At 44.7% G+C, this 25870-nt stretch overlaps 4 protein-coding genes across 9 annotated transcripts; 1 reads left to right on the forward strand and 3 right to left on the reverse strand.

Annotated features, from left to right (window-relative positions):
- Positions 1-44: 44 nt before the first annotated feature.
- LOC125016757 lies at positions 45-3379 on the reverse strand. Its single transcript, XM_047599439.1, has 2 exons — positions 2315-3379; positions 45-1685 (listed from the first exon to the last, which is right to left on the reverse strand). Exon 2 carries the CDS (start codon positions 1669-1671, stop codon positions 853-855), a length of 819 nt encoding a protein of 272 aa, XP_047455395.1. The 5' UTR covers positions 1672-1685; positions 2315-3379; the 3' UTR covers positions 45-852.
- A 1683-nt stretch (positions 3380-5062) lies between these two features.
- l3mbtl1b (L3MBTL histone methyl-lysine binding protein 1b) lies at positions 5063-15927 on the reverse strand. 6 transcript variants are annotated; one of them, XM_047599432.1, is made up of 22 exons: positions 15666-15927; positions 14116-14248; positions 13132-13327; positions 12809-13007; positions 12579-12708; positions 12432-12483; positions 12024-12118; positions 11836-11940; positions 11609-11744; positions 11415-11506; positions 10890-11041; positions 10577-10680; positions 10251-10336; positions 10052-10162; positions 9850-9964; positions 9532-9631; positions 8918-9109; positions 8674-8775; positions 8537-8601; positions 8275-8447; positions 7999-8061; positions 5063-6565 (listed from the first exon to the last, which is right to left on the reverse strand). In XM_047599432.1, the coding sequence occupies exons 2-22, from the start codon at positions 14224-14226 to the stop codon at positions 6437-6439; spliced, it is 2508 nt and encodes an 835-aa protein (XP_047455388.1). In that variant the 5' UTR covers positions 14227-14248; positions 15666-15927; the 3' UTR covers positions 5063-6436. The 6 variants fall into 6 exon arrangements, with proteins under 6 accessions (XP_047455388.1, XP_047455389.1, XP_047455390.1 ...); XM_047599433.1 differs by lacking the exon at positions 15666-15927 and adding an exon at positions 15569-15643; XM_047599434.1 differs by lacking the exon at positions 15666-15927 and adding an exon at positions 15165-15205 and having other exon boundaries at positions 10604-10680; positions 12809-12980.
- A 657-nt stretch (positions 15928-16584) lies between these two features.
- Positions 16585-19214, forward strand: LOC125016758 (transmembrane protein 244-like). Its single transcript, XM_047599440.1, has 6 exons — positions 16585-16933; positions 17286-17371; positions 18154-18227; positions 18329-18454; positions 18546-18590; positions 18688-19214. The coding sequence occupies exons 1-6, from the start codon at positions 16901-16903 to the stop codon at positions 18780-18782; spliced, it is 459 nt and encodes a 152-aa protein (XP_047455396.1). The 5' UTR covers positions 16585-16900; the 3' UTR covers positions 18783-19214.
- Positions 19215-19388: 174 nt separating this feature from the next.
- Positions 19389-22726, reverse strand: sgk2b (serum/glucocorticoid regulated kinase 2b). Its single transcript, XM_047599437.1, has 12 exons — positions 22556-22726; positions 22103-22184; positions 21940-22009; positions 21799-21824; positions 21339-21396; positions 21170-21253; positions 20952-21083; positions 20594-20706; positions 20109-20328; positions 19874-20029; positions 19707-19796; positions 19389-19628 (listed from the first exon to the last, which is right to left on the reverse strand). The coding sequence occupies exons 1-12, from the start codon at positions 22722-22724 to the stop codon at positions 19434-19436; spliced, it is 1395 nt and encodes a 464-aa protein (XP_047455393.1). The 5' UTR covers positions 22725-22726; the 3' UTR covers positions 19389-19433.
- Positions 22727-25870: the final 3144 nt, after the last annotated feature.

The raw sequence follows: 25870 nt of genomic DNA on the forward strand, positions 1-25870 counted from the left end.
TTCTCTCAGTTAAGCCACGTCAGGAATAACTCGTAACAGCCTCACCGGGTTTATTTATTTATTTAGTTTTTTTTGTAAAGTTGTTGCTCTTTTTCTTTCAACCCAGCCTCTGATTGAAATTCTTTAAGATCTCTGCAGAAATCTGAGCGACTGACTCTTTGCTTTATCAGAGAAGAAAATGTTGAATTACAGCAAAAGAAGAAGAAGAAAAAAAAAACTCGATCTTGCATGTGTTCAGAGCACCAGCTGGTATTTATAGCGTGGCTGTAGGTGTCGAGTGAGAGGAGTGTGGCCTTGTGTGCTTCTCTTGTTTATGCTGAGGCACAATTTCGCCGGATGAAGAGAGCACTATGGTCGTGAGATTAGATAAAGACTTAATCTGCCTCGTCCTCTCAACTGAACCTCTTCAGCGGGGAAATATAGACTCCTGCAGGGAAGATGTGTGTGAGCGAGAGAAAGAGGGAGGGGAGGGGCCGCGTCCGTCTCCCAGTATGGTACCTAAATAACTTTCCTGCAAACCTCCTCACGTCCAAATATGGTCAAACCAGTAGTGGCTTTAGGGACTTTTGGGCACGGGTTGAATTCGGAGACAACAAGATGGCGAGCTGACATCAAACAGCATTTCAAATGTGGGTGAGTCACAGAACGATGTAGGACAAAAACACCCTTCGCAGGCCGTGAGTCACAGCGAATGCGCCATTCGGAGGCACTAAAACATACCGACAAACATTTCATCAGTTTATTGAGGAATGCATAGTCTTGTTAGTGTGTGTGTGTGTGCGCGCACGTGAAACTTTTAAGTGTGTCTCATCATGCATATTTCATGAGACGGTAGCGGTGGAGGGGGTTCAGTTAATAGGCGGCGCTGACAGAGTCTGTCCGTATGTTGAAGTTGATTTCGCTAGAGTTGCAGGAGTCTGAGTAGACGGAGGAGCGGGAGATGGAGAGGCAGGGGGAGGGAGGGTGAGGGGTCGGCTCCTGGTGGTGCAGGACTCGGGCCAGCAGGGTTGACCTCCCCTCCTTCTCCTCCTCGTTTCCGCCCCGCTCGTCGCTGTCGTTGCCTCCCGCACCAGGAGGAGGAGGCGGAGGAGGAGGCGGTGAATCTCCGCTGGTGATGTTGTGTCTGTTTGACTCCGGATGAGGAAAGGGGGGGCTCGGGAGAGACTGCGTGTGGGCAGGAGTGGCCCAGCAGCCCTGCTCCCCATCCCTGCACTCCCACTGCTCTTGGCAGCCGAAGCTGGGCTGCTCCTGCGAGTCCTCCCAGCAGCTCCCCCCCTTCAGATCCTCAAGGTCGTCGGGCGTCTCCTGCCTGAGGATCTCCCGGTCCCGGTTCTCGTACAGCAGCGTGGCGGCGCAGATGAAGATGAAGAGGCCCACTCCCATGACGACGGGCCCGGCCAGTTTCATCCTCTCGACGTGGGTGCTCCCGCGCCCGCCCGCCGCGGGCTTCGGCGGCGCCGCCGAGACGTAGCCGGCCACCGCCACGCTCATCCCCACCAGCACCACCACCACGCCCAGCAGCAGCCACACGCCCGGGGCGGAACCCAGGTGCAGCTTGGTCTGGAGGGCCTCGCTTCTCCTCAGGTGCCTGTGGCACGCTGAGAGGCAGACGGGTGAGGAGGGGGCGGAGTGGGAGGAGGCGTGGCTGCAGACTGGACTGGCAGCTGTCATCCTCTGGCTTCAGACTGAGGACACAGAGAAGATGGCTGAGTGAAAGGAAAGAGTGAAACGTGTTGACTGCAGCATCAGTGGCGGAGTAGTGGGGGGTGAGGGGGTGTGTTGGAGAGACCATAGTTTACTCCGCAGTGCACACAACAGGAAATAGCTGCTTTAATAAGACATGTGGCTGAGGTAATGAGATGCCAACCCTTCTGCAGCTCTTCCAGTGTCTCTGTGGAGCAACACCGACCCTCTCCGCTCAGCCTCCACTGAACCCGGGCTGAACTGTTAACTGAAACAATCGGCCACTCGTCATCTATGACTGACTCCGTGCAGGACCTCGTGATTTCACTTCACGATCCCACTGCAGTCATAAATACGGAGTCACACCATCACGGTGATTGATCCAGCCCAACTCGTGATTTAATTTCTCACCTCCCCGAGCAAGTGGACACAACAGCCGCATCAGCAGGACGCGCGAAGAAGATGATTAACAGCCTTTCTTTCAAGTTGGATCAATGATCAGCCCCCTTTACGCATGCATTTTTCAACCTCGTATTTCAATTCATGTTGCTCGACAGCACTGTTGCTCACTACATTAATTCACTTCCTGACGTTTTAACGCGGCGTGCATTCAGTCAGAGTGGATACTTGCCTTGTTTTGGACGGAAATCCGAAGCAGAAACTGGCTCCGCGGCATTATCAAAACAAATAACCCCTGAGTTATTCCTCCCACTCCTCCACTTTGATCCGCGGGGTAATCCACACTTTCACATAATTCCTCCTCAGTTCAAGACGCGTTTCATCCCGGGCTTCACTGGGGCGGTGCGCAGCGCAACAGCGGAGCCTGAAACGAAGCTTTTCTAGTAAAATACAGTCTTTACTAAAAGTGGTGCAAAGCCGCTCTGCCTCCCTCTGCTCCCTCGCTCTCGGTGTCCGCGCTGCTTGTGCGCCTATGCAGCCTGTGTGCCGATGAGCGCGTACGTGTGTGTGTGTGTAGAGGAGGGGTCGTGGGAATCTGTGGCTGGTCCAGGCCAGTCCCACGGTGAGCCGGGTTATTTATTCCTTGAGATCAGCACACATCAAGTGTTTTTAAGACGTTCCAGACAGAGCTGCCTCTCTACTCCTCCATCTAGCACCTACAAATGCAAACGTAATTACTCTTGTAAATACTGGGGGAAAAAAAGTCACTCTCACATTTTGGATTACACGTTTGGATTTCTTTTTGGCAAAAAGTGGCCCCAAATCCTACCACCCTCTGAACAGCCTCCTTCAAGGCCTCATGACTGTTGCTACTTGACTCAGTGCAGTTTTACAGAGTTCCACAAGAGGACAAAACTATGTAAAATAATTAGACCTATATCAACACAGGACCCACTGTACACTTTAGTAATAACACATTAAACTCATCTAAAGCAAAATGAATGGGCTCACCTCTCCTCCAAGAGGAACTCAGAACTAATAAAGCTGCTGATAAGGAGAGAACATCTTAAAAAAAAACTCTCAGTCGAGTCTGGTTCCCCGTGTTGTAGCTTTGTATTTGTTTTTTTGGACGTACTATGACCTGGATGGCATTTAACTAAAGGCCACAGTCTGAATGTAAAAAAATAAAAAATAAATAAAAATAAACTACTCCTGTTCTGCTGCAGCAAGTTTGATTTGTTATTTTTAGCTGCCATCATTGTTTAAATGTTGCAGAGTTATGATGTAATGGAGTTTGTGGTTAAAAGAGAACTTTTTAAAGTTTAAAACTCTCCACAGTTTCAAAGCTAAAGCAAAGACTGTATGATGTGTTTGAGTTTTCTTGAAGATTCACTATCATCCAAGTGAAAAGGGTAAAGCAACTCCAGTTCCCGTGTGTTGCAGCTTTGTTTGTTTGGAAATCCAATGACCTGCATCACATCCTCGTGCTCTTACTAACACTTTTTGTTATGTCCTTGATAATGTCAGTAGCATCATTGTCCAACAATGTTGTGGAATTATGATGGAGTTTGAACTTCTGAAAGTTGTGACATCGCTCACAGCTACTTAAACCACAGCTGAAGCAAAGGCAAACTGAACTTGTGTGAGTTTTCTTGGAGACATTTCACCATCATATCCAAGTGGCTTCTTCAGTTCTGACCGACTGCTGGAGACTTAAAGATTTGATTTAGATTTTTCCACCAGTCAGCCACGTAAAACTGAAGAAGCCAACCCAGATGATGGCTTCACAGACATCCCTCACCAGAGAGTTGTCACCAAATCTCTGTTAACATATTTTGTTTCCTGTGTGTCGATGTGTGACATGATCTAGATGGACCAGCAGATACAGACGGGCTGTTTGTGCGAGGTTTGGTCCATCTATGCATCAAGGTGGTTTTGTGTGAATGTCAGCTTGTTGCACGTGGGCCAGATGTGGCCCACACGGAAAACTGGTTTGTGGGTGAGTTTCCATGTGGCCCATATCTGGGTGAACCACAGACAAGTCAGTGCTCGGTCCTGCTGTGTTTGTGCAGAAGATTTGGGCCAGAGCTGATGATTCATTTTAGATTCAGAAATATATACAGTACATTACGTGAATTTGATGACGTACCTCTTAATGTGTACGGATTTAATGTTACATTGCCATGATAGTTGTGAACGTGTAGCTCATGGTTAAAAAAAAACAAAACTTTGATGTACTAAAAAAAAAAATAATCTTTTCGTTCTTCTTGACTAACCTGTTGTCAACAGATCAAGAGTTTGTGCATGAATAAAGCTTTTAATTAAAGCAGTTAAATAAACATAGAATCAAAAGGTAGATTAACTTTGTCATTATCCTGCTTAACATCTAAACCAACACTATCTTCTCCCTGACAGTAGAACCACCTGCCTCATATCGTTCAGGTCACTTCTTCTTCCCTGGCCCATCGAGGCATGATCTCCTCTAAACCTCTGAGAGTCTGATGTGGTATCTGGCACTAAGACGTAGTCAGCAGATCCTTTTCTGCAAGATGTAAGGTGGGATCTTAATGGATCAAACTTGTTTGTCCAACACCTCCCACAGATGCTCAGTTGGACTATTATCCGAGGAATTTAGAGGCCAAGTCAACACCTTGCCGTTGCCAATTTTCCCTCCTTCTAGCATCAACTTTGAAGACAAAATGTTGCCTAATACGTCCAACTCACAGGCAGGAGCCATAAAGATAGTCAAGGGTTATTTACTTTGTAAATTTACTTTGTTTCTGTGGTGATAATGTTATGGCTGATCGGTGTGTTGCGGTAACAGAGCTCACGTGAACAGGTCGGCCTTTAGGGAAACTGAAGGAACTGTCCGTGCCGTTGGAAGTCTGCGGTCTGGTGAAAAAGCTCCGGGAAAAGCTAGCGAGACCTTGAGTTGTGTGTGTGTGTGTTGAAATGACAGAGGTCAAATGAGGATAGCAGGCCGTGTGCATCTCATTTATTTTCACCCATTCACACACTCCGTCAAACAGCCACAGCTACCTCGGAGCCAGAACAGCATAGTACCGTTACCCATTAAATTACTTAATACATAAATAAAAGCTGTTTGCATATAAACAGTTGCTGATGTACACATTCCAACTTGCTGATGTACACGCACAGATACACTGACAATGTTGTTATTTCTTTCTCAAACTCTATGAATTGAGGCTCTCTCTCTCTCTTTTTTTTTTTCAGTTCACTGCCACAACCTCTTCCCCTGCAGACAGATGTCAAGCCTTTGCATAACCAAGCAGCAGTAAACTCTGGCAGGGAGCGAGACAATCCTTTTATAGCTGTATACTATTTACATTGAGAATGACAGAGGTTATTTGAACCATGGGCAAGGTGATTAGTAACAACAGAACAACTGAAAGCTTTAGTTTAACATTCATAACGAGAGCAGAGCTGGTTCATTGTCCTGTTCCACCTTAAAAGGCTGCACGTTTCCTTGATTTAACAATTAGCCCTTAGTCCCGCTTGTCACAGAACAATCCTCTAACCAGAAAACCAACACACGCGAGATGGTAGGAAATGACATCCTCATGTCCCAAACACACTTAATCACACTCGCACACACACACAAACACACAAACACACACACAGAGTTTAAACCATCCCCCCATTCGAGCCGAGCTCCAGCCAACCCTAAACTAACCAGACGCTCATGCCCTTTGGGCCTGTGGAGCGGCCCACTTCCTCCACCTACAGGAGAGAAGCTGAACGACACAGCGCTTCTCCTGCTCCACCGGGCTTCACATTTTTAAATCTTTCCACGGCTCCCGAGATTGTATTTTGCATCGTTCGAAAATTAAAGTCCGTTCCCACGTAAAAAGAAACACTTGTTGTTCCGTCAGCTCTGAGCTCAAGCACCATTTCGTTACAGTTCGGATAAAATGAAAAACGCAACAGAATCGCGACACCGAATCCAATTCACAGACTTTACAATGGAAGCCTCGAAGGTGCCTGTAGTTTTTTTTTTTTTTTTTTTTTCCTTTTTTAATCATTCAGTAAACAAACATGATATAAGTTAAGGAAACCTCGTGGTGTTGTGTGAACTCTCCCATCAGGTCGACGTGTCCATCATAGAGAGAGGAGGAGGAGGGAGGAGGGAGGAGGAGATGGATGTTTTTTGAGATGATGGCTTCCACTCGTTTCTCTCGTGTAGCTGCACCGTTGCAGAGCAGAGCTCGACAAATGAAACTTGTTCTTGCTTTCTTTCTTTTTTTTTATCAAATGTTTTTAGTCAAGTGTCTAAAAATGAATCCGGAGCTGAGGAACCTCGAGGAAGGAACGACCCCTCGTGGAGCGGAGGGTCCTACTCCTCGTCGGCGTTCTTCAACATAAGGATGGAGTTGTAGATCTTCAAAGCGGGCCCCAACTTGATTGACAGGATCTTGACGATGTCCGCTTGGGTGAGTAGCAGGAAGGCCTCGCCGTCTATTTGCTGAAAAGAAAATAACATTTTAGTCCTTTTTAACTAAAACATCTCATTCATAATTGACTTTTTAAACACAACAGGAAACAGGTTGTGAACAATGCGGCCAGTTTCAACATCATCAATCTTCCAAAACTTTTAAAAACATCCAGCAGAGAATTATGAGGCAACCGAGGCGAAGGAGGGAGAAAGAGACCAACTGGACGAGGAACATTTAGAAAGAGCGGAAATATGAAAACACTCGACAGGTCTCAAATGTGTCTCCAAACTATACAAAACAGCGATAGAACCCATTTTATGCGGACGATAAAAGACGTCATAGAGCTGTAGGTGATTAGCCGTCCCGAGTACTGACTAATACCAAATTTCAGGTCTCTGAAAAGTCTGACTGATATAAAAATATTATTTAGCTTGCAGTTATTTGGAGCTCGCTTTACGTCAGGCACCAGAGAATGCAGAACTGGCAGCCACACGTACACATTGAACTGATCAAGTCAATGATTATTTATTGCTGCCACTTGATTGTGTTAGCGCCGCATGTACAGTATCATCTTTCCAAGTCTGAGATCCCATGCACGGCACATAAAGAACAAGGAGGTGTGTGTGTGTGTGTGTGTGTGTGTGTGTGTGTGTGTGTGTGTGTGTGTGTGTGTGTGTGTGTGTGTTTTCAAACGCAAAATAAGTTTTCTACAAAGAGAAGGAGTTTTTTTTTGACAGGCCACTGACAAACAGAGTGAGAGAAGTAACAAAGGCACAGAGCACAACCTCATAGGTTTTCAACTTTTAACAGAATTCTCCTTCACCTTGTTTTTTTATACTTCTTTTTCGGTTTTATAATTGTTTACTGTCGTGAGTAAGGGATACTTCAAAGTCAGAGTTTCGTTGTGTGGTCATTACTGCTGTTTTTACTGTGCAGATGAAAATAAACATCTTCAATCTTGAATCTCGTATAATAAATATCATAGACAAGCACTCTGCGCTCACTCGATTGATAATCCAAACAAGGCAAATGTTTTGGAAAAATTCAGCTGGTCGAACCCATGTCAGTTATGTAGAGGCTAGAAAATATGGACTCTTTCCTAAAAGGCTTAAGAAGCAACCAGGGAAAAAAAAAACTAAAAAAAATCTGGCCATTAATGGATTATTAGAGAGAAAACAGCATCCACGCTGTTCTGAACCAATCTAATTGCAGGTGAGTATCACCCACCACCCGCCACCCACAGATGTTACTAATAAAAACTGAAACTCACCACCTATCATTTAGAACTGAAGAAGCCACTTATACGACAGTGAAAAATCTTAAAGAAAACTCAAACTATTCAGTAGGTTTAGTTTTAATAAACACTTAGCTGAAGCTATAATAATAATAATAATAATAATAATAATAATAATAATAAAAGAATTACTGTGTGTGATATCCTGTTTGCCAGTGAAGTGTTTACCTCTGTTTTAAATGTAGCAGCGTGTTCTTTACATCCTGGGAGTCCTTTGACAAAACTGGCCACCTGATGAACACAAACAGGATGTTAATCAATAGATGCTTATCTACTAATCAAAGCGCCTTCCACACCTATTTGATCTCAGTTGTTAACCTGTCAGGCAGAAAGAAAAAACAGAAGAAAAACCGCTCCTTAAATATTCATGCTGGGGAAGCGAATGAGGAGCGTGTCTGTTTTTAACGCGTGGACACAGTGCGAGTGTGTTCGAGTGTGTCTGACCTCCTCTGCGCTCCAAGCGGCCACTCTCTTGGCAGTGAGCCCCAGGACCTCGGGCAGCAGCTGGCAGTGTTTGTCCCAGCAAAGAGCCACCCGGTGGGGAGGAGAGGCGGAGAGGCCGGGGGAGAACACAGACTCGTGGAGGGCCTGCTGGAGAGAGATGGCATCTGGAGAGGCTGGGGAGGAGGGGGACACAGCAGTCAGTGGGATGAGGCTGTGATGTACAGATCATTTCACACTTCTTTTTTTTTTTCCCCTCGCTCACCTTTACCATCACCTATCTCCTCTTTGACATAGTGCATTTTCAGGTACTTGGGGACTGGAGCCGTCCTGGAAGGAAACATACAAGTTAGAAGGCAGAACATCACCCACAGCCTGTTGTGTGTCTCCAGTGGCAGGTACCGCTTCGGCCTTGTTCCGTTGTGGCTTTGCTCGCTGGCTCCCCCAACTGGCTCCGACTGGCTGTTGCGTCCCGATCGCTCAGCCTCCACTGTCACCGGTTTCCTAGCAACACAACGATAACCCTTCCTCAGGTACAAACCGCTAAACGGAGTGACATGCAAAACCCCCCTGATAGGAGTGATAGCGGGCTCCTAAAGTGTGTTGATGTTGTTTTGTGCGGCTTCGCGTGTCTTCGGCAGCGAACCTGTTCTGGGCGTCCTCGGCTCCCTCAGGCGGCTCCGGCGTCGAGGCCTGCGTCACGACGTTGGCGTGAGGGTCGGGGCGTCGGCCGCGAGGGTGAGGTCCGCTGAGGGCGAGGGGTCGCTCTCCGCTGAGGCGGTCCGGCAGCAAACCCTCCTTGTTCAGATTCATCTCCGAGTAGGGGCAGCTCACCTGACTGCACACAAACAAACACACAAACCTTACTCAACACCTGAAACAGGCGCCCTTTTTTATAACCAAACAGACAGAATTTTACTCTTTACTTTACAGGTTACGATAAATAGGAAGGAAGAACGGCTAAAATCACCCTGACTCACACTCCCACAGACTCTCAAGCTACACATTCAGACTGCAGGCAGCCCACACAAGTACAAATGACATTGGAGAAAAATGAGACTCTTCTCCTGTTTTGTTTAATGGGATTTTATAGAAATCATTGTCGAACGTGTCGCATTTAAGGATGGAAGTGTATTTTTTTAAAAAAGACAAAGACAAAAAAAGATTTAGACCATATAAGACACTGAAATAACAACACCGTGTACAGTAAATGACTAAACGCCTTGAAATGACAGCTGAGCAGTAAATTGTGCCAGTAACCTGTAGTGTGTCCCATGGCGAGGTCCCCTGATGTGCCCCACCCCGTTGCATCCTGGCGTAGGACATCCTTGTCCCGGGGCCGTCAATAAATCACTGGAGCCTGAAATATATACACAGCCGAGGGAATGTTAACAGAACTATGCAAACAACTGCAGGACCATTTTGGATTCATTATAGATTTCTCCCAAAACCAGAAGTTCACAGAAGGCAGAGACCAAGTCTGCTGACTCATCCGTTGAAAATAAAACCTTGGCCTAAATACCAGGCGGGACAGACCGGGGACGGTGTGCGTGAAATCATTAAAAAAGCGAGTCTCACTGTTAGGGTACTGTAGTGGGTGTCCAGTTTTCTGACACCACCCCACAGGGTGCAGGTCTGGACAGTCGGTGTCCACCCAGTAGTCGTACTCTGAGCTCCAGCCATCAAAGTGAATCTACAAAAAAAAGAAGAAGACAGAAATTAAGTAAATTAAGCACGAGCTTAGCGCAGAGCACGTCAAAACAAAACATCCGTCCAGCACCTTCAGCCTGTGGTCCTCTGTGTCCACTATAGTGGCAACACGAATGAGCATAGGGTTCCTCCTATCCACAGCTTCCACCTTCATGCCGATCTGGAAACCATGCGGAGGTCGCTGCAAACACAGTGATTAACATAAATTGCTGAATATATACATATTATTGACATATATGTACTTGTATATTTGTGTGTTTGAATCATACCGGTTTGAAGGCTCGTGCAGGAGCAGCCTGTGTCCCCGTCTGTTCCAGGTACTTCTCCCATGAGAAACTCTTGGGTTCTTTATATTCTAATGGGACGACATTAGATGCATCAAGCACCGTAGACTGGACACGAATCAACACTTGTACAGTCTTGTTTCAGCAGTGATTGAGAACGTCTTGAAAACATTTTAAGTCATACTGGCTTTTGTGTTTTTCTATCTACATGCAGAAAATGCGTTCATCCAATTTCATTGTCATTGATATGTGCCAGCGTTAGATTCTACACTATTAATGCCCTAAAGGAGACTGAAGTAGTTTATACTGACCCACGGATGTGGTGGTCTGTGTCTTACCAGCTGGAGTGGTCAGAGTTAGGTTAGCCTCTTTACAGTAACCCACAGGGTGGATGTATGGACTGCTAGCATCACACCTGAACAAAAAAAAACAAACAGGTAGATAGGTAAACCATAAAATCAGTGGGAGGTTTATCAACGAAGAATTAATAATAAAATAAGTGTTTTTAGACGCTTTCTATTTCTGTGTTTTTTTGCAGGTTTTCTGTTCATCCTATTAGACACATTTCCACACTATCATCAGCACACAGGCATAACGTCTCACAGGCTTAAACCAAGCTCTCACCAATAATCATATGTGTCATCCCAGTTGTCAAAATGAATGAGCAGGCGGTTGTCGACAACGGCAGCGATTGTTGCTACACAGATCAACAAAGGGTTCTTCCTGTCGACCGCCTCCAGTTTCATCCCTGCTCTAAATCCGGATGGAGTTACGGACTGAAATAAAAACACACATTTAGCCAGTGAACACGAAAACCGCGGATTAAAGAACCATTTGACAGCTCTAGACAAAACACCTATCAGCCATAACATTAAAACCACTGAGCGATCTTGTGACAATGTTCTGCTGGGAAATTCACTAGATCCCAAACTGTTCGAGTATCTGTGGGATGATCCACAAAGACCTCTCCCCTCAACCCACAGGACCCAAAGACCCCCACTGACAACATCCTGTCACCAGACACCACAGGACACCCTCAGAAGACCCGTGTCCATTCTCTGATGAGTCACAACTGTTTTGGAGACCTACACAGTATCATATTATAACGTTGTGCCTGATCGATATGTTCACGACATAATTAGTACTCACTGTGTTGAGGCTCTTGAAAAGGTGTTTTGGAGCCAGTTGACCCCTGCAGTTCTTCACATACATGCTCCAACTAAACTCTCCATCCTTACAACCTACAACAAGACGACTCCAGTCAGAACTGTTGCTGACAGTCATCTGATCGATGGTGTTCATTAACGGACAGTGTGTTTGTGACTATGTGTGTTTGTGACTACCTTTAGGCAACAATAACTTGTGTCCGTTCTTCTCACACCATCCGGCTGGTTTCAGGTCCCACGAGTCGGCGTTGGCCCAGAAGTCGTAGCATTCTGGGTAGCCATCAAAATGCAGTCTTACCCTGTAGCCTTGGATCTGTGAGCAAAAGCGACAGTGTGCACACGTGAGTTAAAATCTCAGTTATTCTTAATCACTGTAGCAAAGCTGCAAACATTAGCGCTCGTACCTCTGCAACAGTGAGCACACAGAACAGAGACGGGTGAGATGGGTCGAGCCCCTCCAGCTTCATTCCCACCTTAAAGCTGTTCCTGCTTTGAGGAAATGACTGATGCTGAAAGACAAACGCACATCACAGCTTGGTTCAGATAAATGTTTCAGAGTTATACTTAACGGTCTGAAGCGCTGGGTTTATACCTCTTTGAATAGTTTGACTGGAGCGGCAATGGCCCTCTCCTCTTCAAGGTAGGCGGGCCAACTCCAGGCTCGCTTCTTACTGGGTTGGGCGGCCACTGACACAAAGAAATATTCACATATGATGAACTGCAACCGCTGTCTAATAATCTCCACGAACACTCTTCAAAAGTGGTTTAATTCTCACTCGATAAACACAACAATAAAGTGCATCATTGTTAAGACATCAAACCGAATTTAAAACATTTTAGACATGTCCAAGGCCTTTTAAAGCCCCGACTTCAAGTAACAATTTTAAACACCCATGGATTTTATTAATATTTAGAAACAAGCTAAATGTTTAGCTTGTTTCTAAACATTAATAAAATGGCCACCCCTCCCTCTCTTTACAGCAACAGGAGTCTAACTTACCCAGTTTAGCAATTTTGGCTCCTCTCCTGCCTTTGGTCGTCTTGGCTTTTTCCTATAAAAGGTAAAATAAAAAAGAGCTTGTTAATAACTAGATCGGCTCTCTCAAAAAGATTCTCACCCTGGCCTGGATGTGAGCGCTCTCCCCACCTCTGGTTCTTCCTGGTTGTCTTCCTCCTCGTCGCCAGAATCCATGTAGATCTTTCTCTTTTTGCGCACACGTTTGCCGAGCCTCTCGCCTTCCACCCCCTGAGTCTCCCGTGCTTCCCCTGGAGATGATCTTTAAAGAGGAATGGATTTGGTCCACGATGAAACAACGCACCAGAACAGCTTAAGGGCAACAAAGCGGCATCACAGAGCACCAGGTGTGTGATTTTTACCTGCCACTCGAGGGCTGAGCACAAGTGGCACAGAATTTGCCGTCCCCAGAAAAACGGGCGCCACAGGCCCTGCATCTCGACAGCTCCCCGTTCGGCCCCGCGTTCGCACTGGAGCCAACTTCAACACTGGGGCCGACCTCCACGCTGGGACCCTCCATGCTGGGGCCGTCCTCTAAAGACAAAATCACAGGACCAGCCGCTAAAAACACAGAGGAGAAAGACCGTCTGAAACTGAAGCTGTTCATTGTTCCAAACAGGTGTAGAGGATAGAAACAAACACAGCAATTCTTTATGATGACAATGTTTAACACGTGCTGCATTACCTTTAGCTTGAGACGGTCCTGGCTTACTCTGATTGGCCGGAGCTTTGGCTGTGCTGGTCTGTGATTGGCCCTCTGGTGGAGGGGTGGGCGTGTGAGACGGAGCTGGGTCCAAGGTCTTACATTTAGGGTCCGCCTCCTGGCCTTTGACTTCTCCGTCTGTGACAATCTCAAGGGTCCCAAACTCCGTCATGCGAAACTAAAACACAGATATGCTCATCAGGGTTTGCCCCAGGAAAAACGTTGAGTCGCCGCGATTCCCAAAGTTACGTCTGAGACGGTCTAAAATAGCAACCAGACTCATTAAATATGTGGCACAACTTATTTCCTCTGTCTTCCCTTGACTGTCAGTATTTTTATCCTCAAAATCGGTTCCTTTTTTTTTTTTTTTTTTAAATGCAGTTTGATTTCATGCTCAGCTTGCTAAACTCTGGAGTAAATCCTCCTCTGTTTGGACATACAGTGGACCCTCTGCTGGCCTTCTGATTGGTCTGCTGACCACCAACCACAGGGCTCCTATGGTTTGTCAAGTCCCAACTTCCTATGTTACTGTTGCTAGGTCAGACGAAAACAATAGAGATGCAAGTATCCAATCCCATAGGAAAACACGGACATCTTTAAGATTTTATTAATGTCGTAATTACGATTCTTCGTAAATGTACAGCCAACAACGGCGGGTACAGTGGAGGAAATAACCACATAAAAACACTGAAAACTGGTTAATGGACTAGCTACGGTCGCTAATGTTAGCCTGCTCACCTCAAAGTTGCCCTGACTCTCTTATAACAAGTTTCCAGTGTTTCTCTTCAGCAATAGATCCTGCCATTGATACCATTTGTCTAATCTTGCAACAATAACATAGGAAGTTGGGACATGACAAAGAGTGGGAGTCCTCTACCTGATGGTCAACAGACCAATGAGAAGGACAACAAAGGCTCAATTAAGAAAGATCCCGCATGTGAAGACACACAAATATCCGTGTAGTACCCTGATATCACTGCCTGGTAGTGTGGCAATACCATCCTTCCAGTCCAGAGCACCCATCATGTCAAAGTCAGCTCCCTGGGAGGGGCCATCACTGGGTGGCGTCTCAGTCATTCCCACTCCTGATATCACCAACCTGCAAAAAAAAAAAAACAGTCAGCACAACACATAAAACACATGAGGAATATAGAGGTTCAGTCTAAACCTCTCTCCTTTTATTATGTCACTGTTTGGCCAACTGTGCTGAGTGTACATGATTATCACAATGGGACGACACTCCTGCACGGTGTTATCAACAAACTGTGCAAATGCGGTTTCAACCTGCACTTGTAAACAGCGTTGCGCCGCATCACCGCTAGATGGCGAGTGTGCGCAGGCTTTGCAGGATCCACCATGCACTTCGATTTCACACAAAACAGTCAATAATAATATTGTTTTGCCGGTCATCTAACGGGGAAACGCGTTCACAAACGGCCCCATTAGGGTGAACCTTCATCACGATCATTGACAAACAGGAGGAAAGATGTCTCAACTTTAAGTTAACCACACAAGTTCATCTTTTCCTTGTTTTAACAGTATCTCTTAAAACCGACTGTTTGTCTGGTTGTGGGCAAAGCAGAGGGTAATTTGTTTACCAAGTTCAATGAGAACACTGTTTTCTGCATCGACTGTCCAAACTTATAAGCGTTTTGATCCGTCTAATATTGCGATATAACGTTTTAGTCTTGACGCATGTTCAACACTGAATTAAGGTTTTATTTTCCGTTTGCGCCGCGGTCATAACCATGTTAAAAGTAAAGAACAGCCAGGGCCAATAGATCTCGATGAAGTTTGACTTTGCACTAAATAGCTCAGTTTTATTCTAGCCATAAATAAAAGTGTATGTAAGAGCGCCCATGATTAGCATTCGTCTTATACAAAATGGCGGAGCATAGGAAGAGGCCACCAACACGTTTAAACTATGTTAATTACTCAAGTTACCAATTTAAACAAATCGTGCAAAGCTACTATGCGTCGAACAAAAGCCAATGCTTGTTGTGTAATTTCCTGACTTGGTGTTTTCATTCACTCTGGTCATTTTTCTTCACTTTCCCCTTGTCACGGAATGTCAGCCCAGGGTGCTAGCTAGCGCTGACTGAAGCTAACAGTGAGCTAGCTCCGCTCCGTCCAGATGAACGGGGGCTGCTACAGGCGGCTAGTCGTAGCATTGTGGCTGGATGCAGCCAGCTAAGGACAATCTCTAATAAATAAGTTTACCGGTTAATAACAATAGGAAAACGCATTAGAAAAACACAGACATTTCGCAGAATATCGAACACAGTCGCAATAACACAGTGCTACTGTTACGAGCTTCAACATTGTTGCTTGATTAATTTCTTCAATAGAAACTTGAAAAAAAAACGATTTATTCTCGCCGTTTCAAATCAGAGTGAAAATAACGCGAAGTAACGCTCACCAGCAAAACGAAGGCCGGCTTTTAAAATTTCGCCCCTGTTAACGGCAATAAATGAGTATTAACGCCCGTATTGTTTGTAAATTGTGGAACTACTCACCTCGTTTCTGTTTTAACTCTTATTTAGAGCTGGATTGGATGATGCGCATGCGTGCAAGATGCGCTGCCTGACAACTTTGGGTCTCGGAAAAGTTCAGTTGCTTATCGGTGGTCAATACCAGGCCTGTGTGCACTCACAACACGCCCAAAACTCAGTTCATTCCCGACATTACAGACACCAGCCGTCGGAGTGGAGCACATATCCCCCCATTTGCCACAAAACCGCATTAGAAGTGTGTGTCCCCCCCAAATAAGTAGGAGTGTGTATCAATGAAGCGCAGGGACCGCAGTGTCTTACCGCTGAGGAGCGGTTGGTTCCTGCTAGGTGTTCACCTCTGTTTTCAACACTGCACGACCATTACATTTCACGTGTGTGTGGATGCAGCCTGATCGCGGGTGACTGTGTCAGCTTCAGTGCATCGGCTTCTAACTGTACTAAGTGTAGGATTAAATGACAATCCCTCTAAAATCGCCCAAAGTCGCATTTCCAACCAAAAACGAGCCGAATGCGCTGCTACATTGGGAGCATTGACTGACTTTGGCTCTTTAACACACATTCACGTGTCGTCTGCTGAAGCCCGACAAATAAATCGCAAACGCACACGCTGGATACAGTTAACTAACATATCACCACGCCAAATCAGCTAGAATAACGCGATGCTGATGACATTTCACTTAAACGCATCATAAAAGACTCGTTAATGCGCCGAGGCGCGTGGTTAATGGCTTATGGTTAATGGCCAATCATTTTACGTCAACATGGGGGTTACTTAAGTTCTCAATTTCTATCTCGACGTGGATTTGGGTATACTGTAAGTGTTTATAGGGTGCAAACACTCATATTTAATCACATTATCAGCAGCTAACCTGCAGTAATCCCTCCCACATTGGGCGTCTTTTCTCCTGTGTGATGAGGCTACAGATATGCACCAAATCCCTGAAAACAGAAAACACTCGGAAACATACAACCGCGCGGACATCAGTGGATGTAACTTGACGGGTACATAAAACTGGTGCACGTAGAGAAATGTTGCTTTTTTTTACAGTAAACAAAGGCCGCCCTGATACGAGGTGAAATGAGTTCAGCTCGGCTGTAAAAAGCGGCGGCGCTGCTCCGTGTCGTGTGTTAGTCGCTAGATGGCAGAAGGAGCCCAGTTTCTGGGGGATTAGCGGGGTCGTGGAAACCTGCGGCAGCCTGCGTTATTTGGAAATATAACATCTAATCCAAACCATGAGATGGCATTCAAAGGAAAAGCGGTCGACTCGAAGGTAAGTGGTCATCTTTTGGGGATTTATCCCCGGTCTGTTGTGGCGTCTCTGTGAACTGTCAAGTGTGGATCGACAGTGGGAATGATGTGCGGTAACATTAAATAATGTATTGAATGTGATATGTCCGAGGCTATATACATGACTTTTCACTTGTAGTATTGAAGCGGCAGGTTATGTTTCATCAGTTTTAGTAGCTGCCTGCCTCTGTAGCCTGGTAGCCTGTAATGCTGTAGGACTGCATGCCCAGCTTCAGGTTGGCGTTTGATCACGTTGCATTACGTGGAAAATGTGTGGTTTTGACAAATGACATCCCGTAAATAACAACCCACTCTCATCTTCCTCCATCAACCAGACCGTGCTCTTCAACCTGCTGCTGTGCCTGGCCATATTTTACTCTCTTTTCTACATGATAGGGAGTGTTTGCTTCGGTGCCTTCAGGTGAGAGTCCATCACACGCATGCGCAAAGACGCAAATGAATGAACATTACCATACATTAAAAAAATGAATGCTCTGTAATGTGACGGTCCTGCACAAAATCCCCTTATATGCCCGTTGTAATGTTCAGTTTAGGAAAATTCAAGGAAAGATCATTTTGGAGGATGCAGTTTGTGAATTAAACACAAAAAATGTTTCTGTTGTTGAGCCCACACCAAATTTGTGTTGCGAAAATAACTGAAACACGTGTTGGTACAACACATATTTCAATAGTTAATAACACTGTCTCAAATATTTTAAATACTCAGCACTAACCTTCACAGTACTCAGATTAGTATAGGACTGTTAAAATGCATTAAAGTGCACATTTCACCCGTGTAAATTAGTTAAAGTCTGCACATAATTATGGAAAGGACTGAATAAAGTGAGTGATTTGGAATGTGCAGCAACACATACACCCCACCTTAACCTGAGACAGTCAAAATTGGTTTAATTCTTTTTGTGAATTTTGTCCCCCTACATTGTGAATTGTTTAAATATTTAAAAAATATTTATAAATGTGGAATCTGCAGTTTCCTGTAGTCATTTAGATGTAACAAGATATATGCACAATTCACAAAGAGCATCGAGAGCCACTTAATGTCAAAACTGAAGTCCTCTTTACTGGCTGTTGGCATTACGTTACCCACATCCTGTGTACTGAGGCTCCATTTACTTGATGCCAGGTCGATAACACAAGAACTGACACGCTGGCAGTTAACACTAGTTATTTTTCCTCATTTAGGTTGGATCACTTTGACGGATTGATCCCATTTGACTTTAAGACCGAACCTGCTGAGTCCAACTCCAAATACTTGGGTGAGAACGCTTACTGTGCACAGACACACCACAAAGTGACCAACAATGAGTGCGAGCGTTGCACAGATAATGTGTTCTGTAACTGTGTGGGTCTCCCTCAGTGAACCTCCTGTCCTTGGAGCTCACCTACTTTTGCAGCGGCCTTTTATTTGCTGCAGTGGTGAAGAGGCGGGTGTGGGACTACGCCCTCACTGTCACACTCCTGCACGTAGTGATCACCAGCCTAGGTGAGCGGAAATCTGAGTGTACACCCGTTAAAGTACACATCTAAATGACCATGTGATTTGCGTAAAGCCGTGTTTTGTTTCCTCGTTGCAGTCATGTTGGAGTTTCCTGTGGTGTGGCAGTGGTGGCTGGCTTTGGGTAAGGCAAACTCCCCTGGTAACTTATCTTCGAGTCGTCAAATTCAACTGAATGTGTCCACGTCTATTTGATGCTCATCATTTTCGTCGCTCCGTAGGCAGCGGCTTGTTCCTGATGATCTGCAACGGTCAGCTCATAGCTTACTTCACCTGCCAGAGCGAGCAGAGCTACGCCTCATTCAGCATCTACTGACAGACTGTAAGCGACCTCGGGTATAAACTGTTTTCTAAACAGTCTTGTGAAGTGAGGTAGAAGGGATCGGAGCAGATGCTCTCTTCCTCGAGACACCCATTAGATCCTCCGCAGTGATGGGCTTTTTCTGTTTGTCACTAAAAAAAGACTCCTCGCCATCACACAGAACATTTCAGAGCTGGGTCCAATTTGTGTCTAAGCTTTGCCAACAGACTGGCAGCCTGTCGTTTTGTCATTAAATGACACAAAGAGATGCTTCCTGTATTTTACTTGAGATGCACAATGGCTTTGTCATTATGCAGCATTAAGGCAGCCCGAAGAAGTATTGTAAGTAAACTGTGAATGTAAATGAGAACGGGACGTTTGCAATATACATTGTATATTTTAAAATATAAATGGGAAGTGTTACCAAATAAAACAGCTGTGAGTGTTCATTGTCCAATGTGATGCATTAAAGCAGCGAGGACGGAAAACGTGGTCGGCTTATTACATGTCATGAACTAACATGGAAATATCTGTAATGACCTTAAAATATACATCATTTAAAAAAAAATAGAAATATGCAGCACACTGCATTGTAAGTGTAACAAACATTTGCTCGAATGCTTAAAAATAGAAAGACATCCATTTAATAATTTATGACATAAAAAATTAATATCTGAACAAGCATGCTCTCAGAGGATTTGGCGTGGCTGGCTCTGCTGACACGTACTCCGCCGGCCTCATGAAGGAGAATCCCGGGAAGGTCTCACTGGCGGCAGCTGCTTGGCTCCTCTCATTCACCGAGGCAGGTACAGGTTGTAGCGTGAACGCAGGGTCGATGTAACTTATATCACACGGACCAGTCTGGAGAGGAGAGAGGAGTGAGCGTACAGTCGGGCTAAGTGCGCCTTGACTTTAAGCAAACTTTTAATTGAGTCGTACCACTTTGGGGATGAACGGAGGTTTAATTTTCCTGGCAACGAGGTCGTCCCAGTTAATGGAGGCAAAGAAGGGATGTTCCTGCAGCTCCACCTGGAAACACAACAGCCTGAGTCACCCTTCGCCTTTACGGTCGTCAACACATCTCTCTCGTTTGTGGGGGCACTTACGATGTCTCGGCTCTGCCCTAAGCGTTTGGAGATATCTCGTTCCAATAGTCCTTCTAACAGCGAGCAGGCAGATTCAGACAGACCGCTGCGCAGCTGCAGAGGAGCGTGAAGGATGTTCTCGAACATCTCTGCTTTGTTGCAGCTATAAAACGGAGGCTGAGAAAGAGAGAACAGGGAGCTGGAGTAAGGTAAAGAAGAAGGTAAAGAGAAGAGATTATTTGACCTGTGCACTCACCAGTCCACTGATCATCTCATAAAGCACAGTGCCCAGTGCCCACCAGTCCACATCCGGACTGTATGGGTGACCTAGTAGAACCTCTGGAGCCAAGTACTCTGGAGTCCCACAGAACGTGTGCATAATCCCACCAACGGCCACTCCTTCTTTACACAGTCCAAAGTCGGTCAGCATCACATGGCCCTCACTGTCCAGCAGGATGTTCTCTGGTTTGAGGTCTCTGCACAGAAACCAAAAGAAAAGGGTTGATTTATTCCATAGGTTCTTATCAAGACTTATATTTTGTTATTGTTTCATTTTCTTCATGTTTCACATTGTATTCCTCCCACGCTTTATTATTATTTTTTAGAGAAGAACATGCTGCATCTCAGTGGTAACATTTGATTATGATCTCTCAGTGTGTATTTAATTAAACATTCAGGACGTGTTTAAATCAGCGATGAAGAGAGAAAGTGAGCAAGCGGTCCGTCAAAACTGATATGCACCTGTAGACAACGTTAAGAGAGTGGAGGTAACCCAACGCCGCAGCCATCTCTGCAGCGTAGAAAGCGGCTCTGGGTTCTGGAAATGAGCCCTCCCTCTGCAGGTGGTAGAAAAGCTGAAAGAAAAGACACGAGTGGTCACAAAAACAGATTTGACGGATTACAAAATCTCATTGTGCTGCATGCGAGGACAAAGTAATAAAGTTTCTGAAACTCAACACAACGCAGAGAGTTTGCTAAGTCTGTTTAATTGTGTTTAAAGCTCCTCTCCTATGAAAGGCTCCACCGCACACTTTTTAAATTTTGAACACACACACACACACACACACACACACACACACACACACACACACACACACACCTCCCCTCCATTGACGTAGTCCAGGACGAAGTAGAGCATGTTAGGGGTCTGGAAAGAGAAGTGGAGTCCCACCAGGAATGGATGTTGTAGTCCCTTCAGCAGCACACTCCTCTCTACCATCACATGCCTCTGCTACAGAGACGGAGGCAGACACAGCAGACCTGTGAGGATTGTCAACAGCCACACTTGTTCCTTTTCTTGAAATAATAGATAGATACCTCCTTCCTCTGGACAATCATCTGTTTCTGCAGCACTTTCACAGCAAAGTAGCCTCCTTGTTTTCGGTGTCTCGCCAGCAGCACCTATAAAAGTTTAACATTTCATCCCTCAAACCCCAAGCTCACGATAACACAAAGTCATGATTAGTAATAATCATAAAATCCCCACCTTTCCAAAGCTTCCTCTTCCAATAACTTTGAGGTAGTCAAAGTCTGACGGTTTCATCCTGGTTAATATGACAGGAAAGAGTTATTAGAAAAAAGTTATTAATGTTGCACAGATGTGTTGTTTAAGTAAATGGGAATGGGGATTGTCCTTGTAATGAATAAAAGTAAAAAAAAGAAAAAAAAGAAGCATCAGAGTCTACAGTGTTACGCAATGAGGGTTAACAAGGTTGGAAACCACTTGGGAGACTCTTCTATGAAAGTTTCTGGCCCCGTGTCAAAAAAATTATGAAGCAATGAGTATCACTGATACGTGAACTTATTTATAGCTACTTTTTAAGTGCAACCTAATAGTCTGGTACAGGAGGAATGACGTGGCCTGAAGTGTCTTCTCTCATAGAGTGTCTCTAGGTGTCTGTGGGTGGATGGTGGTGGATGGTGGTGGGCGGGGGCGTATAACTTACTGTGAGTTGTCTCTGTTCACCGAGCTCTGGGGGAAGAAATGACACACAGAGGGGACACCGTGGTCAGAGGTCAGATTTTGTTTCATCTCCTGTCAACACTCGGCAAATTTATTATTTTTTTTTCTTAAAAAAAAAACTCACCAAAGAAGCTTTCTCCTCCTTCTCCCTCCTCAGCTTGCTCTGTCGCCGGACGACCTTCTGAGCATCTAGGCTACAGTAGAGACGACAAAATACAGCACATGTGAGTTTTTTTTGTGTGTGGGACCGAAACACAAACTAAAAGGTTGCGTTTGCCCCGACGTACTTTTGGCAGAGCTGCTGACTGGACACAAGTCTCTGTAAGAAGTCACTGAAGCCAACTTTCTTCCCCTTCCCCTTGAGCAGAGCTGGAGAATAGAGGCAGGGGGTCAGCCAGTCCCTTACATAAGACTTTAACAGCTGCATGTACTCAGCAGATGGGTGGTATGACTTTGACACACTTTCATTAGATTATTAGAAAACATTTTAAAAATGTCTTCCACATTTTTGGGGTGTTGTTGTTGTTGTTGCTGTTTTGAAGACACCAAGTCCTGATAAATCATTTGAATACTAGTACGTAATAGTAGTAATAGTGAAATAAAATAAAGAGGTCACCTCACTTACTGTAATTATAAATAAATAAATATATGTAAATGTAAAATGACATCCTGTGATCCGTTAGCCAACTAAAGACACACTCAGACATTAAGGAGACAAACTTATTTAACATAACTTTTACCTGACAGAAATGACACAAGACCCCTCATTTTAGCGTAGGTCATCGGCTGTTCTTGATTCACGGTCATTGGGAGACAGCTGCGGTTTGTTGGTGTCGCTGGCCGGAGGAGAGGGTGACAGGTCCGGAGCTGAGGGGTCCCGCTTCTCTCAAACCTCTGTGACCCACACATTGACTGTATATAATGCAAGAGAGGGACGCCGCGAGGAGGAGTGCAGGCCAAGCTGCGTTCACGTGTCCTCGGAATTGCCACTTATTCTGGAATGTGCTCACGTAGCCGACCGTGAGTGCAAGCATTTTTTCCGTTTCTTTTTCCGTGTCAGCGTCGGGGTCAGTTAGTCTTGCTGAGGGGTTATAGATAGCGTGAGAGCTGTTGTAGCAACGTGTCCGCGTGTTTGTTCGTTTGCATTTCGAGTCATCACACGTATCGAAAAGTCACGCTACTTTGCAGTTAAATTTAGATTGTAATAGGTCCGCAGGATTAATCCTGCAGGCGCTTGGCTATTTTATATTTTCAGTGTATGTGTCAAAGTGTGAAGAGAAGGGAGAAGGTGGCGATTTGGCTCTCTATCAACTAGGAGTACTGTAAAATACTTCAGCCGCCGGCACGTGAATGCAGCACACTAAACTGTGAATAGTGTCCTGTGACCACGGGGTCCTCGAATTAACCCAATTCTTTATTTACTTATTATTTTTTCCCCTAACTTTTGTTAACTTTTCTTTCCTGTTTTTCTCATATATTTCAGGCCTGAGTTTTTCTTCGTCCTCACACGTGGTTAGAGGGAGGACTATATGCCACCAGTAAGTCAGGGTGTGAATGAAAACCCTGTTAGTGGGATATTCATTGAACTCGTGTGCATGTTAGCCCATATGTACTGTAGGTAGAACAACAGAAATAATAATAGTTATGTGGAGCACATTCACAAGGCTGTTTACTTCACTTCTCGGAACCTCTCACGTAAAAAGTGAGTATAATTCTAGGAGTAGGGATTAGCCACATACGATTTCTTGAACATAAAGAACAGTCAGTGGGTCATGGAAACTATACCGTGTGTGTAAATTCATGACAGCATTCCTACATGTCTCGTGCTACCCCGTGGCTTCTGGGAAGTTGGCAGAGCCTGTCCACACCTTCGCAGACCCAGTTTTATGCTAGTGATTAACGTACAGACCACTGTAGACTACGCTCCCCACAGTAACTGGTTGTTGTCTATCTCAGGAGTTCATGTCCTTCAGGTGCGGTGACATTATGAAGCACAAATCCTACTGAGCAGAATTGCATAATCAAATTTTGTGCGATTATATAATGAGTAGAAATAGAAGGAGGATTGGTCTGGCACCGTTGGTGGTAAACAAATTCTTCTGAGAGAGATGAGAAGAAAATGAGAACATGAAAATGATGAAATAAGTCCAAATGTGCCCTGGAAACACGCAATAAAAAAGTGCCAGAGGAATGCAGAATGCGTGATACACACTAGAGGGTGTGAATCAGATAACTGCGACATGAAGTGTGGACACTGAAACGACATCGCGTTTGTCTCTGGGGCTAAATTGGGAGTCACAGGGTCCAGGGTACTGGTTGGTACTGGATGTCTTGGTTACTGTTGCAGAAAGCTGATCCTCTGACAGCAACAGGGAGAGGCAACCTTCTGTGTGGAGCTGTAGAGAGAAGGAAACCTCCCCCTTCCTTCCCCCCCTCCCTCCGTCACCCCAAAGTGAGCCAGTCTTCACTAGTCCGACCAACCACCCTCAGTCTGAGGCCTCTTTTCCCATCACTCTGACGGCAACGGGACTGGCCAGAACCAGTTTTACATCTCCAGGAATGTAACAGGCATCTCCGCTGCATTCACACAAGACAGGAAACCCAACAGGCAGGCAGCAGAAACCCCGGAGTGGTGTTTCGTGAAACCAGTTGAAGCAGGGTTATTTCTGTAAGGCTGGCTCATTTTCAGAAGACTGCGCAGATTTGAGAAAATTTGACTTAAGTTAACAGAGTCCCCTTTTTCTCCCTGATGGTCGCTCCTTACTGCTGCACTTTTAACGTGAGTCAGCGTGCTAGATATGTCACATTCACTGCATTTAGACTTGAGCAACACACAAGTTCAAATCTGCACAGACTTTTCTAATAAAACATCTGCGATACTTTCCAGTGAACAGATGTGTTTTACATATACGGTACAGCGCAATAATGGTAATACCGGTGTTGCCACGGTTACCTTGAAAAAGCAATCCAATCACTGATTACTCCTTTAAAAAGTAACTTTACTTGATGACTTGATTTTAAAAGTAACTAAATTAGATTAGTTTCTTAGTTACATTCACCAGCTTCCTATATTACTGCAAAAAAGTAGTCAGATTAGAGTAACACGTTACTAATAACACGTTACACAGCAAATGCTGTGGAGTTAAAATTCTGGTGCTGGCGAAATTTTAGCCAGAGAAGAGTTAATTATATATATATATATATATATATATATATATATATATATATATATATATATATATATAAGAACAAATAGTTGGTAAAGTGGAGTGTTGGTGAATTAGCTCTGTAAGTGTCAGTTCAACACATTTAAATTTCTACGACGAGCTCTGAACCTGGATGTGACACCACAGGTGTTAATTTATTTATTATACTCACACCTGGACAGTCATCCTGAGAAATACCGACTGACGCTTTACTGATGTCAAAGCTTTGTCTGGTGAGTCAAAGCGAGTCGTTTTGTATGTAACGTTATGTTTGATGTTGATATTGACTGGTCTGTACACCGTACAGTGTAAATATGGAGTAAACACCTGTAGTAGTTAATAATTAACACCATGAGTTAGTTATTATCTAACACTATACACTAGCGTTGAGAACACTGAGAGAAGTGTTAAATTTTAACTGAAAGAAGAGTCAATAATCAGTGCGTTTACATGCAGAGCTTAATCGAGCTATGCTAAAAATTTGACTGACTTCAGTCCTGGTAGTAGTTGGTATGTTAACACTTTGAGAGCGTTAACATACCAACACTGTAAAAACACTTTCTGGTATGGACCCATATAGACACTTTGTTGAGATTAACTCAACAAAGTGGTGTTGATTTTGGGCATGCTGATGTTGTTTGCTGTGTACTGGCATCACTGACTAACACAGTGACCTCTGACTGCAGCCTCACAGCCTGTGGCATTTTCACCATTTGTTCTCTTCGAGTTTAAATTTGAGTTTGATTTTATAAAGGTTTTGCTAAAACTTTTACCTGTATGAGGTTGCGGTATATGCTACAAAAAATGAAGTTCATATTATTTATACCAGGGACTGATTGAGTAATACCA

This window comes from Mugil cephalus, chromosome 11, assembly GCF_022458985.1.
Source record: "Mugil cephalus isolate CIBA_MC_2020 chromosome 11, CIBA_Mcephalus_1.1, whole genome shotgun sequence".
In the NCBI taxonomy this organism is placed as follows: Eukaryota; Metazoa; Chordata; class Actinopteri; order Mugiliformes; family Mugilidae; genus Mugil; species Mugil cephalus.

Coding starts and splice junctions, on each gene's coding strand:
- l3mbtl1b (XM_047599429.1), bottom strand. CDS start 15,190: ATGACCAGAGTGAATGAAAACACCAA. Junction 14,249..15,164: donor AGAGTGAATGAAAACACCAA/GTCAGGAAATTA, acceptor TTTTTTTTGCAG/GTTGGTGATATCAGGAGTGG. Junction 12,709..12,808: donor GCTCAGCCCTCGAGTGGCAG/GTAAAAATCACA, acceptor TCCTCTTTAAAG/ATCATCTCCAGGGGAAGCAC.
- sgk2b (XM_047599437.1), bottom strand. CDS start 22,724: ATGTGTGGGTCACAGAGGTTTGAGAGAAGCGGGACCCCTCAGCTCCGG. Junction 21,254..21,338: donor GAAGAGGAAGCTTTGGAAAG/GTGGGGATTTTA, acceptor AAACTTTTATAG/GTGCTGCTGGCGAGACACCG. Junction 19,629..19,706: donor CTCCGTTCATCCCCAAAGTG/GTACGACTCAAT, acceptor TCTCCTCTCCAG/ACTGGTCCGTGTGATATAAG.
- LOC125016757 (XM_047599439.1), bottom strand. CDS start 1,671: ATGACAGCTGCCAGTCCAGTCTGCAGCCACGCCTCCTCCCACTCCGCC.
- LOC125016758 (XM_047599440.1), top strand. CDS start 16,901: ATGGCATTCAAAGGAAAAGCGGTCGACTCGAAG. Junction 17,372..18,153: donor GTTTGCTTCGGTGCCTTCAG/GTGAGAGTCCAT, acceptor TTCCTCATTTAG/GTTGGATCACTTTGACGGAT. Junction 18,591..18,687: donor GCAGTGGTGGCTGGCTTTGG/GTAAGGCAAACT, acceptor GTCGCTCCGTAG/GCAGCGGCTTGTTCCTGATG.